This window comes from Corvus moneduloides, chromosome 13 (assembly GCF_009650955.1).
Source record: "Corvus moneduloides isolate bCorMon1 chromosome 13, bCorMon1.pri, whole genome shotgun sequence".
Lineage (NCBI taxonomy): Eukaryota > Metazoa > Chordata > Aves > Passeriformes > Corvidae > Corvus > Corvus moneduloides.
The window spans coordinates 1,089,282-1,106,863 of NC_045488.1; the positions used below are offsets into that span (position 1 = coordinate 1,089,282).

The window sequence follows — 17,582 nt, forward strand, 5'->3', positions numbered from 1 at the left end:
TCCCACCTGCACATGGAGGCACAGTCCCACCTGCACATGGAGGCACCGTCCCACCTGCACACGGAGGCACCATCCCACCTGCACATGGAGGCACCGTCCCACCTGCACATGGAGGCACCGTCCCACCTGCACATGGAGGCACTGTCACCTGCACACGGAGGCACCATCCCACCTGCACATGGAGGCACCGTCCCACCTGCATATGGAGGCACTGTCACCTGCACATGGAGGCACCATCCCACCTGCACATGGAGGCACCGTCCCACCTGCACATGGAGGCACTGTCACCTGCACATGGAGGCACCGTCCCACCTGCACACGGAGGCACTGTCACCTGCACACGGAGGCACCGTCCCACCTGCACATGGAGGCACCATCCCACCTGCACACGGAGGCACCATCCCACCTGCACATGGAGGCACTGTCACCTGCACATGGAGGCACCATCCCACCTGCACATGGAGGCACCGTCCCACCTGCACACGGAGGCACCATCCCACCTGCACATGGAGGCACCATCCCACCTGCACACGGAGGCACCATCCCACCTGCACACGGAGGCACTGTCACCTGCACACGGAGGCACAGTCCCACCTGCACATGGAGGCACCATTCCACCTGCACATGGAGGCACAGTCCCACCTGCACATGGAGGCACCATCCCACCTGCACATGGAGGCACTGTCACCTGCACATGGAGGCACCGTCCCACCTGCACACGGAGGCACCGTCCCACCTGCACATGGAGGCACCGTCCCACCTGCACATGGAGGCACCGTCCCACCTGCACATGGAGGCACCATCCCACCTGCACATGGAGGCACCATCCCACCTGCACATGGAGGCACAGTCCCACCTGCACATGGAGGCACAGTCCCACCTGCACATGGAGGCACCGTCCCACCTGCACACGGAGGCACCATCCCACCTGCACATGGAGGCACCGTCCCACCTGCACATGGAGGCACCGTCCCACCTGCACATGGAGGCACCATCCCACCTGCACATGGAGGCACTGTCACCTGCACATGGAGGCACCGTCCCACCTGCACATGGAGGCACCGTCCCACCTGCACATGGAGGCACAGTCCCACCTGCACATGGAGGCACTGTCTCCTCAGGCTCCCCAAGCTGGGGATGCCAGGACTTGTGCTGATCCTGGCCAGTGCCTGGATGGCAGCGGGCTGCCCGCCAGCGTGCCGAGCACGGGAGCGTGGTGGCCATGGCCAGCCTCTCACCACCAGGCACAAAACACCAGGGCGTGGCTCTGTTTCATCTTTTGTCTTTCATCTCCTAAAATTGTCCCACATTGCCCGAGCAGGCTGGCATTTTTTCAGCGCTGAAAACCAGACGTTGCCAACTTTCCAGTGGTTGTGCTTGGTGCTTTATGCTGTTACTTTAGCAGAAGTATGCGCGTCATGCCTCTTGCAAAAACAGATAGGATTTATTCCCTGAACAAGGATCAGCTCTGTTTCCAGCCGCCTTCGTCACCGCAGCAATGTCTGTCTAGGTCAGAAATGTAGCTGTCAGCTTCCCATGAGCACGGGCTCAGGAGCACCCTCCATTGCAACACTCAGTCCTCTCCCAGCCACTTGCTTACCTGGCCACCAAGCAGCTGCTTGGTTTGTGCCTGCAAAAGCACTCACCTGAATATTTTTGCCAGTAAAATGAGTTATTTCTTTCCATCTATATTTTTAGACATTAAACCCAGAGTTTAGTCACTAGCTCTGTGCTTCCTGTGTGCAAATACTGCAAAGGAGATAAATATAGATATATAAATATACATATGTATATATGTACATATACATATATACACATAAGTGTATATGTATGTATATATACATAATACACACGTAGGTATGTGTAGATACAATACACACGCACATTCATGCTGTGCAAAAGACCTTTCCTAGAAAAGGAAGTGTGGTACCTGGGGAAACAGGCTTTCCCCAGACAAAGTGAAGTTTAGAGGAGGAAGGAGGTCCCTGGCTTTGTGTGCACTGCAGGGGTGTGATCCTCCTCTGGCACCAGACAGACCCCAGGGCATCAGCAGGGAGGAAGGCAGGTTCACACAGTGGCCAAAAGGCCTCTGGCAGAGTCTCTGAGATGTCCAAAGAGCTGGTGCCAGCCCACACGGGCCAAGGGTTGCCAGTGGCTGCAGGAGCTGCTGCGTAAGTTGCCTCATGAGGCTCATGGTCTTACACCCAGCTGGCGTGACAAGTGCCCGGCTTCAAACCAGGAAAATAAGCAAAACTGTTCCAGAAGTTTTATTAGCATCCTCTTTCATACTTACTGGAAAAATAAAGTGGCACATTAGTCAGAAATACGGCAGAGCAGTATGAGGGCAAGGGGTGGGTTTTTAGTGGCGGTAGTTTTTGTGGACCAATTTCTGTAACTGAAATTGTCTCCTCAAAGAATTGCAAGCACAAATCCGAGCAGGGACAGACCTTGCTACGTCACTTCAGGCTGCCTTTTTACCTTATTTTAGAAGCCCAGATAAAAGTGACAGCTACCTCTGCAGGAGCTACCAGACGTGCACTGGTGTGAACTGGGCACAGCAGGCAGTGGGGAGCACACCGAATTCCCTGGACTGGGCAGGGCAAGCACAGCCACTGCCTCCCAGCTGAGAACACCTCGGTGCCTGTCTGCCTGCACACCAGCTAGGGAGAGAACTGCCTTTAGTGCAAAGGCAGGTTCAGGCTGACTCAGGTGCTGGGAATCCCTTTTCCACTATGTTTGCAGAAGGGCTGCAGCACCTCACCAGCAGGTGGGGGCTGGCTGAGCCCTTGGTTGGAGCACTAAACATTTAGACCAAGGTACAGCTGGTTTGGTTTGGTTAATTTTTATCTGTGTATGACATAAGGGGCCATAAGCACTTGTGCTACACGTGACTATTGATTTTCAGAGGGAAGTGGCTGATGAATCACTGCAGGTCCAGCTCTAAAAGATGCCCAAGTGCTGCTTGACCCAGCATTCTCCTTGGGCCTGCAGGGAGTGACTCCACAACAGTCGTGAGGGCAGTGGAGACAAAGATGAATGGCTCATTTCCCCCGTAATGCACCGCAGAAACAGGCTTTTATGAAAAACAGAGCACAGACAAGATGGAAAGGGCCACAGTCATTTTCGAAGGTCACACATACGATTTCTTTATGGCAGGTTTGCCTCTGTGACTGACAAAAGCAGGACAGATCAAGTGTCTTCAATCAGACCTGGATTAAGAATGAAGTCATGTTGCTTGGAGAACTGACAGTCCCACCAAAAATAATAGAGGCTGCTGACAGTTCTGGCTTCACAATAAAAAGCCTCTTCCCACGTCGTCAAAAGAGCTTCTCCGGTATGGGCATAAATAAGGCATTATTTGAATGGAAATGTTAATGGCAAGGAGCTATAAAATCATATTGGTCTGTTGCAGAAACAGACTGTAGCTGAAAAAAGTGTTCTCGTTTCTCATATATATGGAAATATGTGTGTGTGTGTGTGTAAACAAGACATGCACATCTATTCATGTCTCTGTGTATTTATGTATGATTCTATGCATGTTCCCTACACATAATGGTAGCTAAAATTACTTAGCAAGCAGTCCTTCCCCTACGAGCAAGCGTTTGGTGTGATGCACTGAGGGCTGTTGTGTAAGACTTGACTGAGTATCTTTCCCATACATAAAGGTTGTAACGTAGCAACCATTTTTTTCTGCTCAGAAAACACCGTTTCCAAGCTGATTGTTACTGCCCTTAGCAGTGGCCACTGTCACGGCTCCTGAGGCACTGCTGGGCTGGGCAAGAGGCTCAGCAGCTTTGAGCAGCCACGATCTGGATGAAGGTGGCCATGGAGAAGAGGCATGGCAAGTGAGGGCTCACCCTGTGGGTGCACACTCATGGTGAGGGAGGTACAAGTGTTCCGATGGCCTCGCTGTGACAGGGAGCTGCCCCTGGCTGCTCAGGGGGGCTGTGGCCACTGCTTGGGAAGAGCCCACAGCCCAGGCCGAGCTGGCACCCCTGAGCTGGAGGCAGTCAGGTCTTTCACCATGCCATACGTGTATATATAAATATACACATCCATATGTGTATAAATATATGTATAAATATATGCACACATATATATGTTTGTGTATATAAATATATGCATACATGCACATGCACAGACATCTCTGCATGGACAGCGGGGTGAAGGAGAATTCCAGCTCTCGACATCCAAAACAACTCTCTTTGCCTAAAGGACCAGAGCAGCTGACCCCAAGGGCCAGTGTCTGCAGTGCCCAGCTGGACAATCACCGCTGCCATGGCACTGCTGCTGGAACGAGGGCTGTCCCCACCGCCCCAGGACTGACCACAGGAATGTCCTGCGATTGCTGCTGTGAGCGAGGCCCTGGGCAGGGAGAAGGGAGGGGATCACACCTGAGAAATTCCAACCCCATCTCTTCCAGCAGGCGCTGTCCTGGAGGGCTGGGCACAGGACGGGGCCGGTCTGTGGTGCAGAGGGCAGTGCAGCCCCAGCCGTGGCCCAGCAGGCTGGCACCCAGCTGGGCACTGCCAGCACCCGGCACTGCCCCCAGCGCTGGGCTCGCGTGGAGCTGTTGGGTGCAATGCCAACTTGGGGTTATATAAACGTAAAAGCATTTTATATAAGCCTATTTTATCTGCAAATCATTTATATTTAGAACACCTATTTCTACTGGAAACACTAAAACCATATTACATAAGAGCTTGTTTAAATCCTTTGGCTTAAGGCTTGGGCAGGGGGAGGGGGTGGTTCGGGCATGCTGCATTCAGGCTGCAGTTTATAATCACAGCCTCAACCAGCAGCCAAAACCCAGTCTCGAAATCCTTTTTGCTTTCATTCCACGCTGCCCTGACAATAGCAGAATACATCCCTGAAGGGTAATTTTCCTCTTTCTCAGTGCTGCCTTCGTGTTTGGAAACTTTCATTTATAGTGCTCTGGATGTGCTGCCAGCATGGGAGAGACGGCAGCTCAGCAGTGCCCGGTCAGTGTCCTCAGCAGTGCCCGGTCAGTGTCCTCGTGCCCGGGCTGTGACAGTGGGTGGGAACGCTGCTGACATCACCTGAGGGGCTGCCGAGCCATTCTCAGAAATTAAAAAATGCATTAACTGGAACTGACCATTTAGCACTATAAAATTACTTACATCATCATTCATGCAATGATGTTTTCTAATGCATGAATTATTCCCCGAGCCCTGCCATGAGGGGGAGGCAGGAATGGTGGTGGCGATGGCCATCAAATCCATGTCTGATGCACCGAAGGCAGCTGGACCCTTCGGATGCTCACGCCACCCTGCCGCGGCCCTGAAAACATCTGTCCCCACCACATGCCAGAACAAGCTGCTCCCTGCAAGGCTGGGTAAGCTGCACCACCCCACCCACCGCATCCCACACCGCAGGGCCATGGTGCACGTGGGGTCTGTGTTCCTGGCTCCCCACAGCAGCACAGCACAGCTCTGGGGACAGCAGCCCTGCCCCTGCAGGCAGAGGTGCTCTGGTGGCCACCAGCGCACGCCCAGCCCTGCTGTGGAAAATGAGTCCTTACACAGCACTTGGATGCTGTTCCCACCCTGCCTTCCTAGTGAGGGACTGCAAAAACGGAGAAGTGGAAGGTCCCACCTCACAGCGATGATGCCACCCGTGAGAACTCTGCGTTGGCCCAAGCCATCAGGTGAACAGCACGGCGTCAGAACAGCAGGCACGACTGACCTTCCCTCCTTTACAGCCAGTCTGGACCAAACCTTCTGGCTTTTTCCCCCCTTTTGAAAGTAAGATCAGGATTCACTCCTCCTCACTTGCTTTCTAAGGCAGCATGGCCAGGGCACTGTCTCCAGGCTGGATGCACTCTGTCCAGGTGGGATGTGCTGCCTCTGCAAACACACTGCTCTCCCAAAGGAGCAGGGCTGGGCTCTGCCACTGCTTGCTCATCTGGACGCTACCTTTAATCACCATCCCTGCTCCAATTCTCCCTGTAAGTGCTCCATATTCAGGTGACACGGTTCATTAGTTTCCATAAATGCCCAGGACATTGCAGAGACTTCAGGGACTTCAGTAAGAGGTGAAGCTGTAAATGACTTTCCTCCTTACCTTAATCCTCCAAATCCCTCAAGGTGGCTCAAACTCCAGCATCTGGGGGAGCCTGGTTTGTCCCACCCCAGTCAGCACCCTGCTCTTGCAGCATGAGGTTTAACCACTCCATCTTTCATTTTCCTGCTGTAAAGTGGAGAAGACAACACACAAATTCCTTAGGGGTGCAGGAGGAAGGCAATTCACATCTGTGCATGCTTCAAAGCCTCTTGAGACTTGCTTTCCCTCTGCGGGAAGTGAAGGTATCTTAGTGAAAGCCATGTCATTCCCAAATTTCTGTGAGCTCAGCTGGATGGGCGATGGGGCTGGGGTGCTCCATGGCTGTGAGATGGAAATGGAGTGCCCCAGTGCCCAGAGGCAACATTCCCTGCTGGGAATTACCCCTGGGTACGAGCAGTAGCATCTCCAGTTGTGTTTTACAGCAGCTTCATGAGTATTTTAAGGAGAAGGGGGGAAGGACCAAGTTGGCCTGTTCCCAACCTGCTGCCACTGGCCTCACTGGCGGAGAGCACAGTGCCTGTGCAGAGGGCTGGAGCTTTCCAGAGCCCTCCTGAGGGGCTGGGGCTTTCCTGAGCCCTCCTGGCTGCTCAGCCCCACCATCCCCAGGGCTGGTGCAGGCCGCCCTGCCTGCTCACCCAGCTCCCGACACATCACCACTCAAATCGCTTCAGCGAATTCTTCTCTTACTTCACTTGAGCCAGATGCTGTAAATTGGATTGAAGTGGTGCCTGGAGAGATTTCTGGTGTCAAACATGTAAAACTAACATGAACTTGAACTGTCTCTGGGCTGCCATGGGGGTGTTGCTCCCCACACTCCCCTCCTGGCATGCAGGGAGCTCCCCAGATCCGGCTCCTTGAGTTTGAAGCTGGCTCTCCTGTGACACTGCCTGCAGACACCAACAGTGATGTCAAAACCTGCAACAGTGAAGAAGTTCATCTTGAAAATACATCTGCTCATTTTTTCTTGGATGAATATTGTACTGGGGCTGAGTGTTAAAGGAACTGGGCATCCCACTACTCCAGGTGGGCTCCCAGGGCAGTCAGGCCACTGACTGCAGTCATTTATTTCACTTTAAGCTTTCCATCTCCTCCTATTCCTTATCACTTGTAAAAGTCAAGTCATGTAGTGAACATCTGGGACCTTCAGGGATGAGCACAGGATTTTGACTGCTTCATGGACCTGGAGAACAAATCTGTCTCATTTTTTGAGCATGGAAGAAGAGAATCTGAGGTTATTGGAAACTGAGGTTTGGCATCCTCAGGCCCCAAATCATCTGGAATGCTGGTGAGAAAAGCAAGCTGCAGATACAGCAGCTCCCCTGATGCAGGACCTGTGTGGTGCTGGGCAGAGCCTGCCCTTTACTGAGCTTTCCTCCCAAGCACTACAGCCATGCCTGTCCAGCTGGGCTGCCTAGCTGGGGGAAGACCTGATGTCTGGGAAGAATTGCTCTGTGTTAACTGGCTGATTAAAACTGGGGACGTGGTTCTCCCTCATCCAAGGGCCGTTCTGCATCCGTCTGGTTCTGCATTGCACTGACAAACACTGGCAACTTGCAGTGTACATGGTAGATTCAGTTTAGCCACAGAAAGTAAATAAGTGGACAGCAGTTTAGACTCATGGAAAATAGCAATTTTCATTTTACCTTAAAGAACAATCCAGTTTGATGTAGCCTCAGGGATTTTAGTATGCATTTTCTAACGGCTCAGTGACCTCATAAATTACAGGGCACTGAGTTCACGCTTCCTTCTGAGCGTGGTCTGCACATGCTGGAGCCTGGCACCTGCAATGCAGAGCCCTCTCATGAGCCCACCATGCTCTCCCAGGCCGAAACCAGTGTCTGGCACTGCAGCTGCCCTGCTCCCAGGGGAGCAGAAGCACCTCAGTGCTGGGTGTGCGAGGCACTCAAGAAGCTGGCTGGGCACTGGCCAGCAGCCCCTCGCCAGCCCCAGCAACAACCTCTGGCAGGTCACAGACTGGCACTGGGGATGGGAACCGGCTCCTCAGCCACCCCAGGCCCCGCCACCCCGCCGTAAATCCACGGCAGTGACTGCTGCTGTCAGCCCCTGAAAGGAAGAGGCAGCTCAGCGAGAGACAAACACTGCTTGGGTTTTATTTTGTCGTAGCTGGAAGGACGCCACGGATGGCAGCTTGGAGAGCAGGCTGTGATCAGCAGGGAGATACCCAGCTCCCTGCTGGCAGCCGGGCTCTGGAACAGCTCCATCCCTGCCTGGCAGGTCCTATCTGTTAAATAAATGTGATGCCAGGCTGATGTGTTGTAGGGAATGGTTTATGACCTTCATCCAACAAAAAAAGAATTCAAGCAGGTGTTGAGAGAAGGTGAGTGAACACATCAGTGTAAATAGCCATAATCAGAGGTATTTTGGGGAACACAAGATACCAGTCTGGTGCCAGCAGAGCTGTGCTGCCTCTGCCTCAGGGCTTTGGTGTGGACCTACAAACATGTGAGAACAGGGTGTTTTGCCCCAAACCGCCTGTGTGAGAGCCTCCCTGCTCCCAGCAGCCCTCTGCAGCCAGCCAGCCCTGCAGCCCCACTCTGTTACCAGCTTTCCAACATCCTGTTTTCACTGGGATTATTTTAATCTTCCTGTTTCCCATCATATTTTTCCTCCTGCCCATGCCAACGCAGACTGCAATTCCTGGCAGGCAGGGCGGAAACCTCCTCCCTGGGCTGCACCAGCACTTTGGAGGATGAGCTGGACTCTGCCCTGGTCACACCCGGCTCCTCTCTACTGCTGGTGCTGTACCTACTGCTGACCCACCACGGCCACCCAGCTGCCTACAGCAAGTCATTTTGAGTCCACTTGGCCAGTAAATCGCTCTAGCAACTCTGCTTTCATATTTTTCTCTGTGTTGGCTGAAGAATCAAAACACCTGCTCCACTGCTGATGTGATTATGGTTTTATCAGGGCAGGAGAAATGCTGCAAGGTACTGATTTAACCATTCAAGAGCCACACAGCTGCGGGCAGCCAGCCTCTTCCATGCTCCAGCTGCAAACAGTGAGCCACTCCATGGCTGCCCAGCTTGCCAGAGCTCCACTTTGGCTTCCAGGGTTTGCTTTCCTCCTGGGTTTGCTCTGTCCTGGATGATGAATCTCCTTGCCCTGTGCAGGTCAATAAGGCAGTCACAGGTTTTTTGCCCTGCCTTGCTGGAAGTGGATGCTGTGCTCTGGGTGATGCAGTTACAAGGCCAATAGAAATACAGATATAAATGCCAGCAATCCCAGAGGACATTCCTGTCCACTCTACGCTGCAATACACTGGCACCTTGCTGCTTCACAGGGCTAGGTGTAATGTAAAACTGAGAGGCTCAAACACCTGAGGGTCTCTCTGTATAAAAGCAAGTAAAAAGAAAATAAAGAATCATAGAAAACCAGTGAAATGTCATGTGTAAGGGTCTGAAAGATAATTTAGTATTTAGAAGTAATTTAATCTTTCAATGTGTCAACATCAAATCTGCTAAGACTGTAACAATAGCAGAAAATATCTGGGACAAATATGATACAAAACAAAAACCAAACCCATCTGCTTTCTTAATCATAGGCTTTAAGAATATTTCTGCTACTTACCCAGCTATTTCAAGAGCTGTACTGTTTAAATCTGTATCCAAACAAACACAGAAGTCACAATAAACCTGTCATTCAGTTATTCAGGTCTATGCTTTAAATCCTTATAGATGATAAACTTCAAGACAGACATTAAATGGAGGCATTGTTTCTCTGTAGCCTCTAGCACTGAAGATTTAAGGCCTAATCCAGTCTGAAAGGCTGGAGATGAGAAGATATCCTTTCATTGCCTGAGTCTGGTTTTGGAGCATCCATTGCTGAAGCCTGAGCTGCAAACTAAAAGGTCAACAATCTTGTAAAGCAGAAATTGTACCCTGGCTACACTTGCTTTTTGGGAAGATGCTGTGGAGATGATGACACAGAAAAATGATGAGGTTTACACTTACCTTGCACCAGCCACTGTGGGATTAGTGTGGCAAAGAAGCTTCCACACTACACGGCACCAGAGCCCTGGGACAGGGCTTGAGGAAAATTCAGATATAAAGGAAAGCCTGTATGTTATTAGGCCTCACATGTGTTCTGAGAGTGGCCAGTGGTCATTAACCAAGCAGGCAAGGCACTACCCACAGGCCTTGGACTGTATTCAGCCATGAATGATTACCAGAAGAATATAATAAGGGTAAACCAAAATTTACAAGAAATCTGGAAAAATGGAAAGCGTAAGCTAAGACACAAGTAATGCAGAAATATACCAAATTAGGTCAAAATATGTCAGCCTTCTACCAATGCTAAAACTGAAGAAAACCCATCAAACCATCAGCCACCAACTCAGTCGTGGCTCTGTGTTCTAGAAACCCCGACTGGATGCAGGTGTGGACTAACCTGAGTCCCCAGGGACGGATGGAAAAGCCCTTCCCTGCTCCCTTTCCCTACAGCCCTGCTCTTACTCAGCTCCTGAGTGCAGGAGTCGCCTCCCAGCACCTTTGTGCCAGGAACGAGGGAGCCAAAGCTGGGAGCTGAAGGGCAATGGAATTGCTGGCTCTGAGGCAGGACAAGTCACAAGTTCCCTGTCCCCCCCAGCTGCCAAACGCACCCTTTGGTATTTCATTCCACACGTAGCAACCCAGGCCGGGTGACATAAAGGTTAAAAGTAATTTTGGCTGCAGTAGCCCAGCACACAGATTACAAAAGGTATTTTATTATCAGAGTTCTCTATAGAAGGGCTGCTCTGCAGTCAGGATGCAGCAGACAGATTCCTGAGGAAAGCAAATGACACGTGTGGCTGCTGCCAGCTCCCGAGCCAGCTATTTGCAGAGCGTGGCCATACCCGGCCATCACCCCGTCCCCAGGGGCTGCTGGGCACAGCTCCCTCTGCACATGGCCTGCGACCCACAAATCACCCTATCAGCCCTGCTGCCTCCCAGCCAAGAGCAGCCTCTGAACTTTTCAACAGCCCATATTTTAGGGAGTTGTCAAATACCACTCAGCGTGAGCAGATAACCATTTCAAAGATAGAGACACTGGAATGGAAGGCCGGGTGCTGGGTGCCAGCGGTGATCTGGATTATTTGCTTGTTGCTAAATACCCTGTGGCATTACTTCCCAGGTTGTTCAGCTCAGGTCTGACGCAAACAGTGGCAGAACAGCAAACAAGAATTTACAGGATTTTGTAAGAACTGAAATAACTCAAGGAGTAAGGAGCAAATTGGTTCAGGGCTGCTGTTGCTCAGGATTGCATCTTTGGAAGAACAAAGGTTACTGTTCAATTATGTGTAAAACCCAGCTGAAGGCCTGACAAGCACTTCCAGATCTCAGCAGCAGGAAAGAAACATGAGTATAAATAAAGAAAAGAAGACTTGTGGAAGCAGATTTAGCTCAAGGATGCTTTTCCTCTTGATATCCAGAAATAATTACACTGCAATGTGCCATTGAATTCCTCAGGACCCTGCCTACATTTCTCTGGGGTTTGCAGTATACACGTGTACAGTAGAGGATGAAAGTCCACATGTGGAAAAGCTCCTGCCTCCCCAACTGTTGCAGCAGTTAGAAGGGGACAGAACAAAATAGCAAAACCAGTTTCAGAGCAACATTAGTTCCATATGGAAAAAAACCTCTCTGGTGGATGCCTCCCACATGTAAAAAAGGCATTAAAAACCTGTTCATAAACCAGTGCCTCCAAGCAATCAGCTGGATCAAAGTGGGAACTTGGCAAGGCTTTAAAAGGATGCACCAGGCACAACCCTAAGAGCTTCTGCAGCACAGAAAAAGCAATAGCAAGGTGACAACGTCCATCAAAGCACACAGGTTTTGCTGTAGGCAGAGAACCCTCAGCTGCAGGTACAGGGGCCCTGCTGAGCAGGGCAGAGGAGGGGCAGCAGCAGCAGGGCATGCCCCGGTGCCCGGCTGGCTCACAGAACCCCACACCCAGCCTGCAGGCCCAGCAGAACAGCTCTGCTCACAGCAAACACCAGCTGAGCCGTGCTGCTCACACTGTCATCACACCACTACCAGCAGCGTGGGCAAAGTCCTATAAAAATAGCTAAGACTATCTATAGCAACTCTGATTTAATTAAAATTAAATGCAATTGTGAGACAGCTAACTGACCGTGGCTGAGAACTCTTGATCAGAACAAACTGTTCAGCAATTATTAGATCTCACTTGATGACAGGATGCGTAAAAGGCTCTGTCCTGGTCTGTTGCAAACATCACTTCTTCTAGCTGAAGCTCTTGTTAAATGTACTTTAAAATGCTGCCTTTTAACCAAAGGCCACCTAGAGAAGAAAGGGTACTTTTAAAAGATGGTTAATGTTCTCATTTCTTATTTGCTTTTTTGTTAAATAAGGGTGTTCCATTGTACTTGGCAAGCGGCTTGGTGTGAAACAGTGGTCCCTTTATCTGGTTCATAATTCAAGCCTCTTCCATATTTTGTTTCTAAAGACAATGCTGTTGCTAGGTCACAGCCAAAGTGACTGACCTGCTCTTTCCTGCGGGGATAGGCATGGCTGATGAGCCCAGGGCAGGAACCACCTTCCACCCCACGGGAAGAACCTGTGACACCCTGCACTTTCTGCAGGCTGTTCTTCCAACACAACACTCCCGCACTTTGCCAAGGGAGAGCCCAGCACCACACCCAGAGCACCTTCACTTCCTAGCAGTGATTTCACTTTGCCTGGTCCTTACCAAACACTTTTGTCTCCACTTAGGGAATTCTTTCTACTTAATAATCTCGAGTGCCCAGCTGCACCCTCCAGGGACCCATGGATGGAGGCTGTTGAGAGAGCAGGGTTTGCACCAAAGCAGGCAGCACAGCCTGTACAGTGTTGCTTCCCCAGCACAGGTAGAAGACCAAGGTAATGAAGCACCACGCTGGGTTTAGGCTCAACACTCGACTCTCCCCTCCCTTTTAGTGTAAAATGTTCCCTTTGTACCCTTACAGGCTTCTTAAGTACTGGTTTCACTTGAGTTCTTAAAAAAAAAAAAAAGGAATCAAAAACAAATCAAGAAGATACTTCATTTGTACAAGATGTGTTTTTAAGCTGAATTTTGTTTCCATTTCTTCCACACTTCCCACCCACTGCTTTCATCCAATCTCAACAAAAACCCCCACAGCCCTTGAGAACAGTCCCTTGCCTGGAGAGGGCAGGTGGTCACTCCCCTCCCTACAGCCCCACACCCCACTGCTGTGGCTGCGTAAACATCCAGGGACCGTGCCCAAGGACACAGACCCTGTCCCCTCTCCCCAGGTGCCCGTCCTGTGCCACACTGCAGGGGCAGATCCTTGGTTTAGGCCAGTAGCAGCTGTGCTAGCTGCCAGAGGAGCAGGGATGGAAAAATCTGGAGGAACTAAAAGAGTCATAGGAAGAGCTGGAGTTTGCTAGAAGATACAGCTTCATTGTACAGTCAATTAGCTCCCTCTGGAACGGCTGTGATGGGAGGAACTGGAAGAGAAACACGAACTTTCTAAGGCTTGCTGCAACAGAGACCTGAGCTGCACATTTTGAAAGATCCCATAGGAGTCACCTGGTCATGCTCCCAAAACCTCCTCCTAGAGGTGCTCCAGCCAGGCTCTTGGCTGAGGAACCCGCTCACCTTCACTCCAGGCTGCCAGCAATGCAAAGGTGCTTGCAGCCACTTGCAGCAGCTTTTCCTTTAACACTAAGCAGTCTAAAACATCGATAAAAACAGTACCTTTGGTCACTGAATTGACTTTCAGAGTGTGTTTCTTACAACAAAAATGGTTATGGACACCACTGTGTATTTGTGCTTTCACAGCCACACCCCTGCACGGGATTTTGCTCAGTAAAGGCTGCAGGCACCAGGACAGAAGGAAACTCCTGGGAGTCCCCTTCCCGAATGCTGCATCCCCAGCAGAGGCACTGCCAGGGAGAGTCCCTCATGCTTCCATGAGCACCCTGGGTTAGGCAGTGACCCCCACAACTCTCCCAGCTGCAGCACAGCAGCCCCTCTTCATCTGGCAGGGTGTGTACAAAGCATCACAAACAGCCATTTTTGCTGGCCATGTTTTTATTTGTTTTTAGTTTTAAACAGGGGAGCCAATGATACATCCAGTATTTCAAAAAATCAGAAGGTAAAACAAATTTTCAAAAGACCGAGATGCTACATGCTATATTTAACCTAATTTTATTCATGCTTGCTTTTGAGGGGGGTTGGGAGTGGGACAGGAATCATTCAGTAAAAACATACAGTAAAAACAAAATGTCTCACCATATAGAACTTTAACCTACAGTAATGTTGTACCTTAATTATTTCCATGCACACAACTAACATTACAAAATTTTTAAAAAATGAACACAATTAAGACTTCTAGGAGCATTTGATAATAAAGCAATTCCTAATTTCTTTTGTAGAGATCAAGCACCTCCAATTACAAATTCCTATACACAGTGAGTGCTTTACTTGAAATGAAAACTAAAAAATAAAAGTAAAAATGTATTGGATAGCCTCAGAATAAGCTGATGTTAATATATATCCAGCTATGTAGGCAATAAAACCATAGTGCTAAACAAAAACTTGTATCTGAAAAGTAACTCAAAAATTGACTTTCTATAATTACAGAAATATAATTATTTGCTAAAATAAATAAAAGTGCTGCATATTAACACTTCACTATAAAGAATGCATACCAGAACATTTATAAATATTGAATGATTTTCAACAGGAATAGCTACTACAATAATGCTGGCTAAATAGAAGTGCATAATGAGAAGCACTATGGGTGGTTAATGTTTTGCCACATACTGCTGTTACCTTGAGGTAGATAACACATGCGTACCAAATTCTGCATTCATTTCAGTTGCTGCTGGTATCATGTGTCTAAGAAATGTGTACAGTATGAAAAACTCTAAAATACGCATGAATGAAAAAAATGTTTTGGGAAAAATAGATATTCTCATGCAATTATGTACAGTCTCACTGTGTAAATTTCAAGGCAAGGTTCTTTTTCTGCAAAACATGGACACTGTTTTACTGAGAGAATGTTTTTTTACTTGGTTTAGTGCATTTTTTTGTTACCTCCTGCATTTTGCATTATTTTGCTCTATTCTTTAATTTTGTGTGCAAACGACATGCCAGTTTAAAAACAAAACTAACTCATGTACAGAAAGTAATTCTGGATTGTAAAAACAATGGTAAACAGAAAACTAATGAAATCCATACCAAAATCACACCATCTGATTCAAGTAAAAAAATTACTTACACTAGTAATAAAAAAAGACAAACACATCTCATGAATATAAAAGAAATGTCTGCTGAGTGTTTTAGTTTAGATGTTTCAGAATGCTGCTGTAGGTTTTGTGGGGAATCTGGGGAGATGATTTCATAGCAGAAGGCGTTAGTGTGGCCTGGATTGACTTCAGAGGCGAACCAACAGGGCTGTGGAACTGAGGAATACCTATGGCCTCAAGCTGCTTGTTGAAGAGGAGCTCTCCACTGTTACTGAGAAAGCTCTCTTCTCTTTCCTTCTCCCCAAGCTTCCCCTCTTCTACTGGCTCAGGTTCTAGCATTTCAGCATCTTCTTTCTTACTAAAAAATTTGTCCAAGTAACTGGTGTAAGTATTTTCTTTTTCAACTTGTTCATCTTTCCTTACTTCGCAACAGAACTGGTCTATGAGGAAGCACCCCTCCCCACCACTGACAAACTGACTGTCCCAAGAAGTTTGGTACAGAGCTTCTAACTGTGCCAAATTGGCCATTCCTTTCTCCTGCTTCTCTCTGCTTACCGACTTTGATATTATTCCTTTCAACTCTATCTGAGACACTGAACTGTTCAAGTCATTTAATTTATCAACATCAGTAGACTCATGTTGTAAACTAAGCTGGATGGTTTCTGCTATGAAAGAATCAAAGTCAAACCCCTGATTCTTCTCCCTTTCTTTTTCAACAAGTTGCTGTGATGCTTCCTCAAGCGCTATCTGAGCTTTCACCAACCCATTCTTTTCACATTTAGACTTGCCTTTCTTGTCAGACTTTTCTTTGCTTTGTTCCTTCCAGTTTGACAGATCTATAATAAGCTTGGGCTCATAGTAATGGTTAACCTCACTGTCTCGCCAAACTAAATTATCTAGGTATGAAGATGACCTCATTTTGTAATTGCAAGTGTGACTACATTCCAGATCACAATACTTGTTTTCGTGGTGATCTGAGTACTGCCAGCAAGGCTCAGTAGAGAAGTGGGTGTCAAAGGCAGGATCCTCCAGGTACTTTTCACGATCTCCATCCAAATATTTGCGAGGATCTACTTGCACTTCTTCTTCATCAGTAACATCAGAAAGAGCCCTTGGATCACGCTGAACTTCATCAGCTTCATAGTTATTATGAATAGGCCAGTCATGGTCTGAGAACTGACTTTCATGGAATCTGTAAAACAATTTCCTAAGTGTTAGCAGCTAAAAAGTCTTCTAGCTCCCAAGACAGAGACAGTTAAACTTAGAAATTCCCTTACAAAATAATGACAATTCAACACAAAGTTTTTCCTTAATCCAACTGGGTACCTCTTCCAGGTTTTTAATTTAATCTGGCATAAAGCAACTGAATTACATACAATAGCTCATTTCATTTACAGAAATCTTTCTAAAGTGTGTAAAGTACTTTCTAAAGTAAGATGGCTACTGTGAAATCTCTTTAATATAACATGCACTAAGCATTAGACGAGACAATCATAATTAAAACTCCCTTTAAACATAGTTTATTTTTAGAGAAATATTTTGGGGAAGAAAAAAAGAATGGAAATATTAACTTTAGATTCCAGAGTCCTGAGTGTAGCTCAGGAATCCATCGGCATCTCCAAGTCTTGTCTAATGGATTATAAATCCAGCGACAACGCTGTAAGGGAAAATTTTATTTTCAGGTCCACTCAAGAAGCAGAAACAAGCAGAAAAGGAAATAGTGCCCATAAAGCAATGCCACTTCAAGCACAAAGCCATCCAGTTATGTTACCACAGTAAGTGATAAATTTACCTTTCCCAATTATAAATATGGCTGTGACTTTCATCCATTAGCAGAATATCATCAACCTCATCTTCAATGTGAAAAGGATGACTTGAAATAGGCTCATCCGTTGGAAAGGAATAGATGCTCATGTAAGGATGGGACAAAGCTTCTTCTGCTGTCAATCGATCCATGGGACTAAATGTCAAAATTTGCTCCAGAAAGTCCAGTGCTGTAGAGAAAAAAATACCATTAAATGGGAAATTTCAGACATTTAGAACTTAATATTAAGGTGAGTGCTTTGCTCTAGAGCCCTGCAGTTGTTTCAAAGTAGCTGCGTGTGAAGAATCAGCTCCTGACAGTACAGTGCCAAATGCGCATCCATTAGCCATCAGAAAGAGAGGGGAGTAGAGGTCAAATCTAAGATCAACCATAATTAAACTTAAAGCATGAAAAAACAGCAAGAGACAGAAAGCTTCAAGCTGCATCAGTATCCACCAATGGCTACCAGGAAACACTGCTGTTGC

The 17,582-nt window shown here is 48.2% G+C and overlaps 1 protein-coding gene across 3 annotated transcripts in view; it reads right to left on the reverse strand.

Annotated features, from left to right (window-relative positions):
• Window positions 1-14,115: 14,115 nt before the first annotated feature.
• Window positions 14,116-17,582, reverse strand: part of MAPK6 (mitogen-activated protein kinase 6) — a 29,515-nt gene continuing 26,048 nt past the window's right edge. For all 3 annotated transcript variants that reach the window (XM_032122459.1, XM_032122458.1, XM_032122460.1), the window contains exons 5-6: window positions 17,086-17,287; window positions 14,116-16,485 (exon numbers count right to left, since the gene is read on the reverse strand). In XM_032122459.1, the coding sequence (XP_031978350.1) occupies window positions 15,387-16,485; window positions 17,086-17,287 (1,301 nt within the window). In that variant the 3' untranslated portion in view covers window positions 14,116-15,386. The remainder of the gene's footprint in view (window positions 16,486-17,085; window positions 17,288-17,582) is intronic.